At 51.2% G+C, this 13,333-nt stretch overlaps 1 protein-coding gene across 1 annotated transcript; it reads left to right on the forward strand.

Annotated features, from left to right (window-relative positions):
* Window positions 1–637: 637 nt before the first annotated feature.
* Window positions 638–13,079, forward strand: STC2 (stanniocalcin 2). The gene is made up of 4 exons (XM_063413480.1): window positions 638–1,053; window positions 3,206–3,348; window positions 5,709–5,920; window positions 9,409–13,079. The coding sequence occupies exons 1-4, from the start codon at window positions 882–884 to the stop codon at window positions 9,794–9,796; spliced, it is 915 nt and encodes a 304-aa protein (XP_063269550.1). The 5' UTR covers window positions 638–881; the 3' UTR covers window positions 9,797–13,079.
* Window positions 13,080–13,333: the final 254 nt, after the last annotated feature.

The following is a 13,333-nucleotide window of genomic DNA, read 5'->3' on the forward strand; positions in this document are numbered from 1 at the left end:
GGCTGCAGGGGTGATGCTCTCCCCACGGTGGTGGCGGTCTAAGGGGGTTTCTCCCCCCAGGGAAAGCAGCGCCCGTCCCTGTTCGCCCACCCGGGTCTGCACCCAGGGTACCACTGTCCCCCCTCAAGTGCTGTATTTGGCCCAGGTCCCCTCGCAGCAAGCAGGGTACAAAATCCCAGGGTGGGGGGGGAAAAGAAATCGGAGCGAGTGGAGGGTTTCCAAGAAAGTCATTGCAATAGCTGCTTCAGAAAGGGATTTTTTTTTCTTTGAAATCAAGTCTTGCCATGAGGCGGCAGTGCCGCAGGACGGCCGGCGCTGGCAGCCTGCTCCGGGCACGGGCACCCCGCCGCTCCTCCCGCATGGCCAGCGGCGGCTGGAGCGCCCCGAAGTTGCCCGCGGAGGGGGTGGGGGGCTGTCCGCTGGCTGTCGCCGCCCTGCAAAGCGTGTCCAAATCCCGCTTTTTCACCTTTTTTTTTTTTTTTTAATATATATTAAATTTTTTTTTGCTGTCCCTCCCCCCGGCCCGGCGGGTGCCGCTGCCCCCCGCACCCCCATCCCCCGGCGCGGCGCGGGTGGGGCGGGGGGCGGGCGGCTGCAACCTGCCGGCGGGGCAGGGCCGGCCCCCGGCGGGCGGGCGGAGCGGGGCGGCGGCTGCCATTGGCTGCGGCGCGGAGCGACACCTGCTCGGCTCCCTCATGCGAGTGACACCGGGGCTCGGCGGGGATATTTGAGGCTCCCTCCGGCGCCGCCGCCGCCACTCCGCGCTCGCCGCCGCGCCGGGCACATGCGGTTCGCGGGGCCGCGGCGAGCAGCGCGCTGGGCCCGGGTGCGGCACCCCGCGGGGGAGGACGCGGCGGCGGCGGCGGGGGGAAGGCGCGACCATGTGCGCGGAGCTCGGCGGAAAGCTGCTGCCGGCCCCGGCGCTGCTGCTGGCCACGGCCCTGCTGCTGGCCAGCGCCCGGGCGGCCGCGGCCACTGAGGCCACGCACCCGCCGGAGGGGCCGCAGGACAGGACCCCGCAGCAGAAGGGGCGCCTGTCCCTGCAGAACACAGGTACGGCGGGGGGGAAGCCGGGCCGGCCTCTCTGCGTGTCCCCCTCCCCTCGCTGCTGCTGCCGCCGCTCCTGCTGCTGCAGCCGCGTCCAGTTATGACAGGCGTTTTATTTCGGTGTCCGACTGTCAGGCGTAAATCATCGCGGGAAATCGGAGCTGGCTCCCCATTACCTTGCGAGCCCGGCTCTGCCAAGCACGTGTTGCCCGTGCACGGCCGCGGCCGGAGCCCCGCCGAGATGCTGCGAGCCCGGGGAGGAGAAAGTTTCTCCGGCGCAGCGTTGGGAAGCGGGTGTGGAGGGCCGGGGGCAGGCGGGAGGGCCGGGGGATGACCGGGGCTCTGCCCGCTCCGGAGGGAGCCGGGCAATGATGCAACGGGCAGGGGGTTCCTCTGCTCCTCTCCCGCCCCCCGCGCTCCCTCCCCCGGGCATTATCTGCCTAGGAAGAGAGAGCTGGGGCGTGCACTTGGCTGGATCGCTTCCCAGCCGTGCAAAGAGAGAGCGCGGGATCCAGACGCTTCCCTTCCCTCCCCCTCCTTCATCCCTCCCCTCCTTTTCTCTCCCTTTCCCCCCCCTTTTTTTTTTCTTTCCTTTTTTTTTTTTTTTTTTTTTTTTAACACTCTCCGTGCTGCGAGAACGTGTTTAAACACACACGAGCAGGAATGCACGAATGCCCATTAGGGACTGCCACATGTGAATCACGGCACTGTGCAGTTCTCAGCACGCTGGAGCCAGGACATGTGATCCGGAGAAGGGTTTGCATCCGGATGCCAACACAAGCACCGCGGCCGCGCTCCGGGCCCCGGGCGCGCCGGGCTCCGCGCTCCGCGGCGCTCCACAAAGGGCTCCGTGCCCTCCGAGCCTCACACAATCCCCGCATCCCACCCCGGGGCTCCCCTCTGCCGCCCCCAGATGCGCTTCAGGGCAGGTAGAAAGGGGGGAAAAAAATAAATATGAAGGGTTGTGAGGGGGAAAAAAAAAGCGCGGCGGCTTTGGGTGATTTGGGTTGGAGCTGGCGGGGGGGTCGTGAGAACTCCCGCAAGGCTCCGCGCTCCCGTCCGCGGCTCCGCTCTGTGCCTTGCAGCGGGAGGGAATCAGACCGAAAGTTGCTGTAAAGACTTGCAAATGCACCGCATGGCAGAGGGGGAGGCTGGGGATGGCTGAAACGCGCTGCGGTTCCAGGGGGATTAGGCTGGCTCCCAAGGGCGAACTTTAATTAAAGGTACCACAGGGCACAGAGTACAGGAATTCTTAGCATCCTCAGTTCTGCTCTAAAAGCTGCCCCTGTTTAACTTTATCCCCAGGCTTTTTCAGCAACCACCTTCCCTCTGGCTGTACTACTCCATCCATTTTTTTTAAAGGACCAGAAGCTGTTGTGTTAAGAATTAGATTTTTGGGTTGGTGGGATTGGTTTGGTTTTTTGGGTTTCTTCTTTTTTTTTTTTTTTTTTTTTTTCTTTTTGAAAGTGAGTATTAGACAGCATTTTTTGCAGTATTACATAACATCTGAAAAAGCAGAATAAACACATATGTAACTGCTGGCTCCAGAACTTCTATTTTATGTACTACATATAGAAATATAAGTCTTTTCTATTGATTTGTGCATGGCTGAGCACACAGTTGCATTTTTATACAACTCTTGATGCAAAGGACTTTACATATCAGTAGGGGTTTTGCCATTAACTTGACAGACATCCTGACAGGCAAAACCCAGTGGTCTGTAAAAAATGTTGTGCTAAATGGCCAGAAACTCGCTCAAAGTACCAAAAATGAAAGATTTTGGCTGGGTGGGTCCTGGGCTTCTCATTTTGACACTTAAATTTGCTGTGGGGGGGCTTTGCACCAGCCAGAGAGCAAAAATCATGCCTGTCCTTTGCTCCTGAGGAATTCAAGAGCATGAGACAGTTCTCAAGTGAAATAGCTTGACGTAAGCATAGTGGATTTGGCATTTACTTCTTGGATATCACTTCCATAACGTAATACACCCAAGTTTTGGCCTAATTCCTGCGAAAAACGGGCACGCTGCGGGTACGATTAACCATTGTCACGCATTTTTCTCTCAAAACGACGTTGGTAGCAAAACAGCTCTGTCTGCCCTACCCACCACCAGTTCCTGCGAAGAGTTCTTCAAATTAACTCTACCCAATACTCGTTCTAGCTGAAATCCAGCACTGCCTGGTGAATGCTGGCGATGTGGGATGCGGAGTGTTCGAATGCTTTGAGAACAATTCCTGCGAGATCCGAGGCTTACACGAGATCTGCATGACATTCCTGCACAACGCTGGAAAATTCGATGCCCAGGTAACACGGGGACATGTCCTGCCTGCCTGCCTGCTTCTAACACACGCTTGGCATGTGCTGCAGCTCCTTAACACACCTTTGCACAAAAAATTCCCAGAGCCAGTCGACTTTTGCCATGATTCACTAATTTGTTAGGAGTTTTTATGTTGAAAGCTCCAGGATCAGGACCTCAGCAATAAAGCAGGGGTGTGCAACCTGTCCTGGGAGCTGCAGCTCCCTGGGTCCCTTCCACCCTACTGTACCCAGGATAACTCCACAGAACCCTTCATGGAGCCAAACATGGTTTCAAGAAACACTGGGCGGCTTAAGCCTCTACACCATGTTCAAAGCTGTCTCTGAGAAGCAGCTTGGGCTCCCAATTAATTTAGAATTATCTCAAGTTAGTTAATAAAGTTGGCCCTCAAGATTTGCACACAACCAGCCCAAGCAACCTCCTAAAGCTGCTGCACTCCAGCAAGCCTTGGGTTCGAGCACAGACGTTAAAATACGTTACTTCCATGGTATGTGGTATTAAGTTTGTCTCCTTCATTTTCTCCCCAGACCATTTATGCATCATTGAGACATCCTGTTATTATGTCTTGTAAACCTCCTCTCCCGTTTCAGTGCGGAGGGAAGGGAACATTCCGCCGGGCCAGCGGCATTTGGCCTGAGCAGGCAGTTTACAGAACAACTTGACTAAAAGCACCCGGCTGCATGGCACTGCCAAAAGCGTGGCACAAAGTGGAGCTGTCCCCAGGGTCCAGCCTGTCCCGTGAGGGGTGCTGGGACCACCCAGCAGGGAGCTCTTTTTTGAAATGCTGGAGTTCAGGTTCGAATGCTCAAGGATGTGCAAAGGGCTTGGCTGCTCGTTAAAATGGGAATTTCTGCTTTTGTGGGTATTTGGAAACCTTTGACTTAATTTCCAAGTGGCTTACAGAAAACACACGTTTCTTTTTGCATGATATTTCTGTCAGTGAGCAGAGCTGACCAGAGGAGTGGGGAAGGAAAGTTGGGAATGCAGGGAATGGATCCTGTGGAGGTTGAGAGTAGCCATGGATGCCAGGTCCCCAGATATTGCTGATCAAACACAGCCTGTTTCACATCCAGGCTGTCTCCAGTGCAGAGCAGAAGATTGAAACCCCTGGAGCTTTATTTAACATGAAGGTGACTTTAGCCTCTGCTATGACATGGCTTTTCACAGCTCCTCTCTGTAGCATCCCCAGTTATTTCAAGCTGCATTAAATGACAAGACTAACACTGGCCATTTTCTGTTCTCTGCTCTGAAACCTGAGAATTGATGTCAGTTTGGATTTATATAATAATTCTCTATTTCATCCCTATTTGCCCACTGTGTGTTTGTTCCTGGAGGGAAGGGCAGGGGGGTGCCTTTGGTACGGGAAACAGAAAGGGATGAAGCAGCTCTTTGATGAGCAAGAAACATTTATGGCTTGAAAGTCTGGGGGAATCTTGTTTAGTGTCAGTGGAGCTGGGCCAGTGGGATAAAGGGGAGCAAGGATTTGGTCTTCATGGAGCACCTGCATAAAAGGATCTGAGGCTGATGAAGGAGTGGAGGAAGGGCAGGAGAATTCCATGGGCCTATTGCTGAGCAAAGCACAGGGACTCTGAGCAGAGCTGTAGCTGCAGGGTCCAGTAAAAGAGGAAAGGAAGGGATAGGTTTGGTGCCCACCAAGCAAGTGAGTGAAGGAATCACAGTGCTTAAAGAGATGCTGCTAAAGCAGCTTTCCTCCACCTTATTTTTCAGCTTCTTGGTGTGGTTTTCTTCATTTCACTTGGAATTTCTTGCAACAGACATGAGGACACTGTAGGGTTATGGTGGTGATTATTATTAGTGCTGATTTGAGTCTCTCTCTGAGGAAGAAAATACTGATAGCTGAGGAGTAGGGCAGGTGCATGTGGATTGTGCATACATGTCTGACTTTGTGAACTAATTTTAAAATGAAAAGAAAACAAAACCCTGCCTTTACTGAATGGGTATCTGCTTTTGGTCCTGAGGAGCTCAGCCATGGAAGGACACCCTGGAAGCAAATTATTCCAGTAACTCCAGCACTGAATCACTTCAAGGTTCTTGCTTTTGCTCTTTAACTTGTTGGGCATTCAGCGGTTGGGGCAGAGGAAACCTCAGAGCAGCAGTGAGGAAGCCCTGGGTGTTCCAGGTCCACTGGGGGTGGCAAATCTGGGTGACTTGGCAGGTTCTTTAAAGGCAGAGAAACAGAGAAGAAGGGGAAAAGCCATTAAGGGATCTCCTTAGCACTGTAATAACCCCTGACATTGTCCTGCAGAGAAGCAGCTGGCTGGGCATAAATCAGCTGCTGTGCTTAATGGACAAAAATACAGACCTACTCCATTTCTTTCCTTCTCAGGGAAAATCCTTCATTAAAGACGCTCTGAAGTGTAAGGCTCATGCCTTGAGGCATAAATTCAGCTGCATCAGCCGTAAGTGCCCTGCCATTAAAGAGATGGTGTTCCAGTTACAGCGGGAGTGCTACCTGAAGCATGACCTCTGCTCTGCTGCCAAGGAGAACGTCCAGGTCATTGTGGAGATGATTCACTTCAAAGACCTGCTGCAGCATGAGTAAGTGCCTCCGTGCTGGTGCAGTCAGAGCGTGGGAGCTCCTTCCAGGAGTGCCACTGGGCTCTGCATCTGCCCAAGAGCTGTTTCACCTCCTTCTGGCCTTAAGCACCTCTTGTTTTCCCATGTGCAGCACCAGGGTGAAGCTCTCTTTGCAGGGCCCCTTGAGGTTTGTGTACCCAGGGGTGGTGAGATGTGGCTGTGGAAGGAGGTGAAATGAGGTGGGGTTGGAGCTGTCAGTCCCCTTGGTGCACTGGCAAATACACCATCAGTGTCTGCCATTTCCAGAGGCATCTCACAATGGGGCTTTTTGTTTGCTTTCTGAGCTCCAAGGCATCATTTTGACCCCAGTATCCTGTCAGAGGTGACAACTAGAGAAGGGGGAAGAAGGTTTATGCAAAGTTGTCAGCAAGATGATAATTTCTTCTTTAAATACATACTTTCAAGTGTCTTGTAGCTAATTGTCCCTGAAAGAGCTGCAGTCCCCCAGGTAATCTCCCATTCATCTTATTCTTTATTAATCTCAGATGCTTTTTAATAAAACATGGGGTTGTACAAAATGAAGGCACAAGTCAGATTTTTGAGGACTTCATTCCTCTGACTGGGAGCGCAGCTGTCCTCCAAGGAATGGCAGGCACAAATCCTGCTTGGAACTGATCAAAGCTGCTACATGACAGCAACAAACCAAGCACAAGCTGTTTGTACTGCCTCTTTGTGCACAAATGCAAAAATCAGAGCCTGTTTTTCTTGCAGGTGAACGTCTCACTGCTGAAACAAGAAGGCTGAGCCACAGCCTGGCATCAGGCTTAACCTTAGAGCATCTTCCTACCACACCTCTGTGCCTTGATATTAGCACAGAAACCCCAAATCCCAGCAGTCAAATGACTGACAATATTTTTTACAGAATCACTTCTTTGGGAATTTTAGCCTTGCATTTTATTTTCTTCACTATCCAAAGGAGCTGCGCTCTGATTCCCTTAGTGCTGAAAACCACCCCCCACTAATATTTCAGCTGCAGTTGCAGAGAGATGCTTCGAGGCCAATTTACTCACATAAATCCTGTGCTGTGGTTTGTTCCAGCTGGACATGGTGGCCCGAAAGCAAAGCCCTTTCCCTGGACATTCCTGAGGCTGGGATCAAAGGCACGGCTGGGGGCAGAGCTGCTGTGCCCAGGGCCGTGGGCAGAGGGAGAAGGGCAGCAGGGCTCCATCCTGCCCAGCAGCACCTCTCTGGGCACTGCCTGGGCTGTGTCAGCAGCTATAAATTGGGTACTTGGCACCAATTAACCCCCCCCATCATTTGGGGGATGAAAAGAGCTGTGCGAGCCAAAAGCCTGTCCAAGGAGGAGTGAGTTATCCTTATTTTATGAACAGGCTCAAGCAGGAATGCTCAGAGGCAGCTGCTTATTTCTGGGGAGCTGAAGTGGGGGGTTGTTGGTTGGAGAAGAGAGGGTCATTCAGATGAACACCTATAATTTGCATGATCTCATTTAGCGCTTCCTACGCTCCAGCATCTCCCGGAGTGGGAGCTCGGCTCTCCCATGTGGGACTCCCCAAATAGAACCAGCCAGCCTCCTCCCCTCCCCTAAATTTAGAGGCCATCTCTGAAGCTCCTGAACTAAGGAACTTGTTCGAGATCAATAGGCAAGTGTGGCAGAGCTGGAAATAAAATCACGTCTGCTGACTTGCAGCCTTGTGCTCGGTTCAGGTACTCTGGTCAGGCCGGCTGAAATGCAGAAAGTAAAACAGGCAAGGAGAAATGGGCCAGTATTAATCCACAGGGCTCTGGCAGGCTCTGAATACCTGAAATATTTGGCAGCTGAGCCACTTTTTAGTCATACCAGTGACCTTTTTTTTTCTTACAAAGATTTCTGCAAAGGTTATGCCCAATTTCAAGAGCTCGTTTCTTGGGAGGGAGGCAGGTTTATATCCCTTCACTGGATCACTTTGTATGCAATGTGCTCAGCTCTCTCTTATCTCCTACTTTACATTTAAAACAAAAACCTAAGAGCAGAGGAGCAAGTGGCAGCTCTCAGGCCTGTTCTCTGCCTGTTCTCTCCCGATGAGTGTTCGGAACGCGGCGGAGCCTCCTCCTGACTCAGCTGTGGGGGTCAGGCTGATTTGCCGTGGTGGAAGTGGTGACAGGCCTTGGCAGATTGGTCCCTGCTGCATTCCAAGGAACTTTTTTTTTCCTTCTTTTTTTTCTTTTTTTTTTTTTTTTTTTTTTTTTGGAGCAGCAGGAACAATCCAACCATGGGAAATATTTTGAGATAGGGGAATAGGTGACTCCAAGATTAGCCGATTCAAAATGAATTTAAGCGGTTGGTAGAGCAGACACTGATCATAATCTGTTGGTTTTCCTCATCTCTTCCATCTTAAGTTAATGAGAAGAGATTTAGGCTCGTCCACAGGCACCAGAGCTGGTGGGTGGGGGGCCCAGAAGGGTGCACCCCCACCCCACACAGCCACGACTGCTGACCCCGGGCAGCTTTCCACTTGTGCTGTGGATGGTTCCTGCCGTGGAAGATTTTTAAGCACGTCCTTCTGGGCCTGCAAGCAGCTGAGCAGTTGTGTCAATAGACAACATCAATATTGACCCACAAAACTTGTGACCACAACTATTTTAAAATTGCTGCACTCGGTGACCTGTGGCTGAGCAGCCCAAGTGCCTGTGCTCGAGCTGCTGGTGCCGTGGGGACACTCAGGGCTGGGTGGGAAGCACAGAGGGGATTGAGCCAGGGCATGTTTTGAGGCCTTGCTTGGCTGGGAAAAGGTGGATACTGAAAGCTCTGTAGGGAAATGAAGACATAAAAGTTGGTGTGGGAAGAAAAAGTGCCACCAAAGTGGATTCCATTTGTCTGAGCTCTGTTCAGGCAGATCCTGGCTCCAGATAGGATCTTGCTGTGATGGAGATCAGCACCCAGCGCTCCATTGATGATGAGGAAAGCCAGAGAATCTCTAGCTGAGTATTTGTTGCTTTCTCAGAGGTGAGGAAATGCCTCCCTCTTGCAGACTGGAGGCTGGTGAGTGCTCTGTAGCTGCCGTTCACCCAGGGCAGAGCCTGTCTGGTGAAGCTGATGGCTCTGGACAAGGAGCAAGTGTCCTTTGCCTTGTGTCCTGAGTAATAAAGATAGGAGGGTATGGAAAGAGATGGAGGCAGAAAGTGTGAGACAGTTCTTCCACTTGCCAAGCAAGACCTCATGTGTTCCTCTGGTGAACATTCCAGTTCTCCCAGAATATCTCCAGGGGGAGAGCGAGCAGGATCAATGCAGAGAGGCTTTGACAGGATGCCACCGTGCATTTCCTGCAGCGAAGCAGCTGATTAGAATATGGGATTGTCCCTAATTAACGTGGGTAGAACTGCTGCTGAGTCAGGGGTTGCCAGGGGCTCACACCACCAGATTTACTGTGCCCAGGGAGGGTGAGGCAGGTCCTTCACGGGTTCCCTGGGATGACTTTTGACTTTCCTCTCCCCGCTCCCTTTACCTGCAGGCCTTACGTGGACCTGGTGAACATCCTGCTCACCTGCGGCGAGGAGGTGAAGAAGGCCATAACGAGGAGCGTGCAGGCCCAGTGTGAACAGAACTGGGGCAGCCTCTGCTCCATCCTGAGCTTCTGCACCTCGGCCGTGCACGGGGACGCCACCCTGGGCGCCGAGAAGAAGGTGGGGGAAGGCGGCAGGGCCGGCGCTGGCCGTGGGGACATGGTGGCCCACGCCGACCCCGAGCACAGGGAGAGCTCGCGGGCAGCCAAGGGAGAGAGGGGTACCAAGGGCCACTCCAACGCCCGGGTCAAAGCTGGGGGCCACAGTGCCAAAGGGGCCCACGGGAGCCTGGACCGGGCAGAGGAACTGTCCGACTTCTCCGACATCCGGAGGTGAAAAGAGGCGCCGGCTCCCCCTTCCCCCCGCCCTCCTCCTCCTCCGTTGAGTTCCATCCTCCCCGTCTATGGACATTCCAAAGCATTTCCCATTCAGAGGTCAAGCACAGGGCATTGCAAGACACACCTATGGACCTCGGCATCAGTGTGTGCAGAGTAGCAAAGGGAGAGCAGTGGCAATGGGTTACCGATCAAACGCGGCGCTCGGGGGGCGACGCGGCTCCAGCTCAATTCTTTTCCCCGTTTTTTATGGAACGGACATCATCTGAAATTTAGGATCTTGTTTGGGGGTTGTTGGGTTTGGGGTTTGGTTTTGGGTTTTTGGTTTTGTTTTTTTTTTGGTTTTTTTTTTTTGGGTTTGTTATTTTTTTTTCCTTTGGTCTCCTTGGCAGGGGAGAAGGTTCCAAGCGGGCTCTGCCAGGCTGCGTGTGGCTGCTTGTGGCTTAGCACCTCCAAAGGTTTAGGGCACAGCCTCACAGCAGATGGCAGAATTCCAGGGGGATTTGGTTTCTGCCTGTGGCTGGGAACGCCAGAGCTCAGGGCTCTCTCTGTGTGACGCTCTCTAAGGAAGGAGCTGCCCTGTCTCTGGCACAGGGACTGTGTGGTCTGGAGCTCCACCACTTTCTCTGAAGTAACTTCTGAGCCATTGTTCCCACCTGGGTGACGCTGCCTGGCTTTAAGTGCCCCCTGTTAGTGTTTAACAACTGCATAACTTGACACTTGCTGATCACAGAACCATACCCAGTCACTTCAAAGGCAGGTAATCAGCTTCCAGACAAGGCAGTGTGACTGTTAACACTTGCACAGGGTGGAGGACCCCCAAAAGTGTTCTCATGGACCTCTGAAAACCCTGTGCATATTCTCTGCTTCCATCTGCCCCCTCAGTGATACAGGTCTTCCACCCTTACAGCCCAAGCCTCGAGGGGCAAGTGTGGGCTCAGACAGCAAAGGACCCTATAAATCCCCTATATTTAGTTCTTACCAGGGCTGCATGGAAGGCCCTTCAGCAGCCTGCCTGTCCTTAGCAGTGTGGTGTGGTTTGCTGGGATGTGGAGCCCCACTCTAACCTGCCTATAGCTTGGTTTATCCAAATGCCAAAGACAAGGAGAGGGGATTGACTTGGGTTTGTTAATTCTTGTGCAGGTAACGACGACCAGTCTCCACAGAACGAGTTAGTAAAGGTGAAGAGTGTCAAGAGCTTATTGTCTTTAAGCAGTTTCAAGTGTGAGTGAGGTGTTTGGCCATATCTCTCCTACCCCCTATGCAATTGTTCTTCTCAGGTTGCAGCTCTGCAATCCTATATTCCCAGATATTGTACTGGAAGTGGAGGCTGCAGCACCCACAGGGACAGGAGGGTGAGCTCTCAGCTTCCTCTAGAGAAAAAAAAAGGGAGTTTTTCTTAGAAAGTGGGAATCACACCGGGGATTGGAGCCTTCTCATTTAGAAAGTTGGGGAGGAAAGCTGTGGGGGCAGGAAGGCAGTTCAGCAGAGACAGAACGTACCCAGTGAACTAAGGTACGGCTTGCTGCATGGTGGGAAGGAGCTGCATAAACAGGAGAGGAGGGTGTTGGAACTTGGCTACAATTTCCAACTCGGATTTCAGTTCCTGCTAAGTGAGCACGGCTCCTAATAGCTACATTCAGGGTTTAACGCAGGGATCCACCCGCAGAACTTGGAGGCACTGCTTTAAACAGCAACCACGTAGGAGGCAGGAGGGGACAGCTGAGTTGAAAAGGTGTCCCTGTGATCACCAGGTCTTTGCTTGAAGACGTGGCCTTGATCCCACCCGATTTTAGCGAAGTTCTGTGATGAAATTTTCATTTGGTTTCAGTGGGAAGAGCTGGGATCAGGCCAGGTGCTGGAGCAGCAGAGACCGTGGTGATGGTGCAGTGAGAGTGGCACCTGCCCCGTGGGGCTGGGGACAGCTCAGCCACCCCTGGGACACCCAGGCTGTCCCCAGAGCAGCCTGGTTTGGGCATGGCTCTCCTGGCCACCTCCTCTGCTCCAAAAACCTGCTGGTGGTACCCTAAGAAGGTTTCTGGCCTGTGCCTCCGTGGGTTCCCTGCAAGTGTCCTCTCCCTCTTGGTGGCACAGAACCACCACGAAGAACAAGCTCAAACCAAAAAGACAATCCAAGCATTTTAGCACAAAAAAATAAAAAATAAAATGAAAAAAAAAAAAGAAGCGAACACAAACCAGAAACAACAACTTGCTACCAATGTTCTTGCATTGAACTAAAATAAGATCCCTCTGTCGTTAGAGGTCTTGATTCATCAATGGGAACCAAACAGAGATCTACATCTTTGAATGTCTCAGTCAACATATCACCTCAGCATGCATACAGTTTTATTTGTATTCATTGGTTCTGTGGGGAAAATTGTGTATTCCCCTTGTTTAGTCAATGAAAATTGGGGAAAGGGGGGGACAAGCTGTGGGTGGGAGGGATTTTTGTATCAGGCATCATTTTTTTTTTCCTCTGCGTGTGAAGATTTTATGTGTTCATCTACTGATTCCACATATGCTATTATTGTAAATATTTAACATTTCTATTTATTATAGTGTCCCCATTTAAAAAAAAAAGAACACTGCTGGCTATGATAATTTAAACGTATGTCATGACCTGTGTTGTATATATTCATGCCACTAGTATGGTTTTTTTTTTATGTTTAAAGCTGCGTAAATATAGTTTTATACAGTTCCATAATGTTATTGACAGCATAAATCATTTATTTATTGTTAAACCTTTCTTTCATATCTAACAGATAGGGTGCGTTTTACCTGAGATTATTTTATTGTGACATCTACATAGCCTTAATTCTTTATAAAAAAAAAAGGAGAAAAAAAAAAGGTCCATTTAGATACTGTATGATGCTTTAATTAATATTCCTTATGAACTTGCTGTTCATGAAGGAGGTTTAGCTTAAAAGCCAAGGTATGAATGTTTCCTTTATGCTTTGCATCTGGAATGAGCCTTGTTCTGGAATGAAAATACTGCGAGAGAAGCAAAACGCCTACAGGAGAAAAGATAGCAGTAAACCCTGGAAAATGCTGTCCTAACTTACAGTGCTGAACTAAAAGGAGAATAAATAAAATAAAATAAATAAATAAAGACAAACTGTCCTTAATTCCAAATCTCTGGGAGAAAAACATACTGGTTTTATCTCGTGTAGAGTTTGCAGCCAAATAAGCTTGTAAATAAAGAAAATGCATATGGCTTTAGACAAAGCTCTGTACCTTTCACACACTATTATTTTCCTTAAACACTAATAAATGTTTTGAATAAGTCTGTGGCTGGCTTTTGTTTAGCTGGAATTTTGGCTGCTGTGAGATAAGGGGGTAGGAAAAGCCCTCTGAAGCTGAGCCAGCAGCTGCAGCCAGGGGGGCAGAGGTGATTTGGCTGCTGTCCCCACAGCCAGGCAGTGGCAGAGGGACACGGGGACAGAGCTGTCCCTCGTGTGCCATTCCCCAGGAGAGGGAGACCTCGCTGCCTGCAGCTCTGGGACCCGGGAGCTTGGTTTGAGGCAGGAAGGGAGATGCA

The sequence above is a fragment of the Prinia subflava genome, chromosome 16, assembly GCF_021018805.1.
Source record: "Prinia subflava isolate CZ2003 ecotype Zambia chromosome 16, Cam_Psub_1.2, whole genome shotgun sequence".
In the NCBI taxonomy this organism is placed as follows: Eukaryota; Metazoa; Chordata; class Aves; order Passeriformes; family Cisticolidae; genus Prinia; species Prinia subflava.

Excerpts from the sequence above, each read along its gene's own strand:
- STC2 (XM_063413480.1), top strand. The coding sequence starts at position 882 with ATGTGCGCGGAGCTCGGCGGAAAGCTGCTGCCGGCCCCGGCGCTGCTG. Across the intron at positions 3,349-5,708 it reads CTGGAAAATTCGATGCCCAG|GGAAAATCCTTCATTAAAGA; the intron begins GTAACACGGGGA and ends TTTCCTTCTCAG. Across the intron at positions 5,921-9,408 it reads AAAGACCTGCTGCAGCATGA|GCCTTACGTGGACCTGGTGA; the intron begins GTAAGTGCCTCC and ends CTTTACCTGCAG.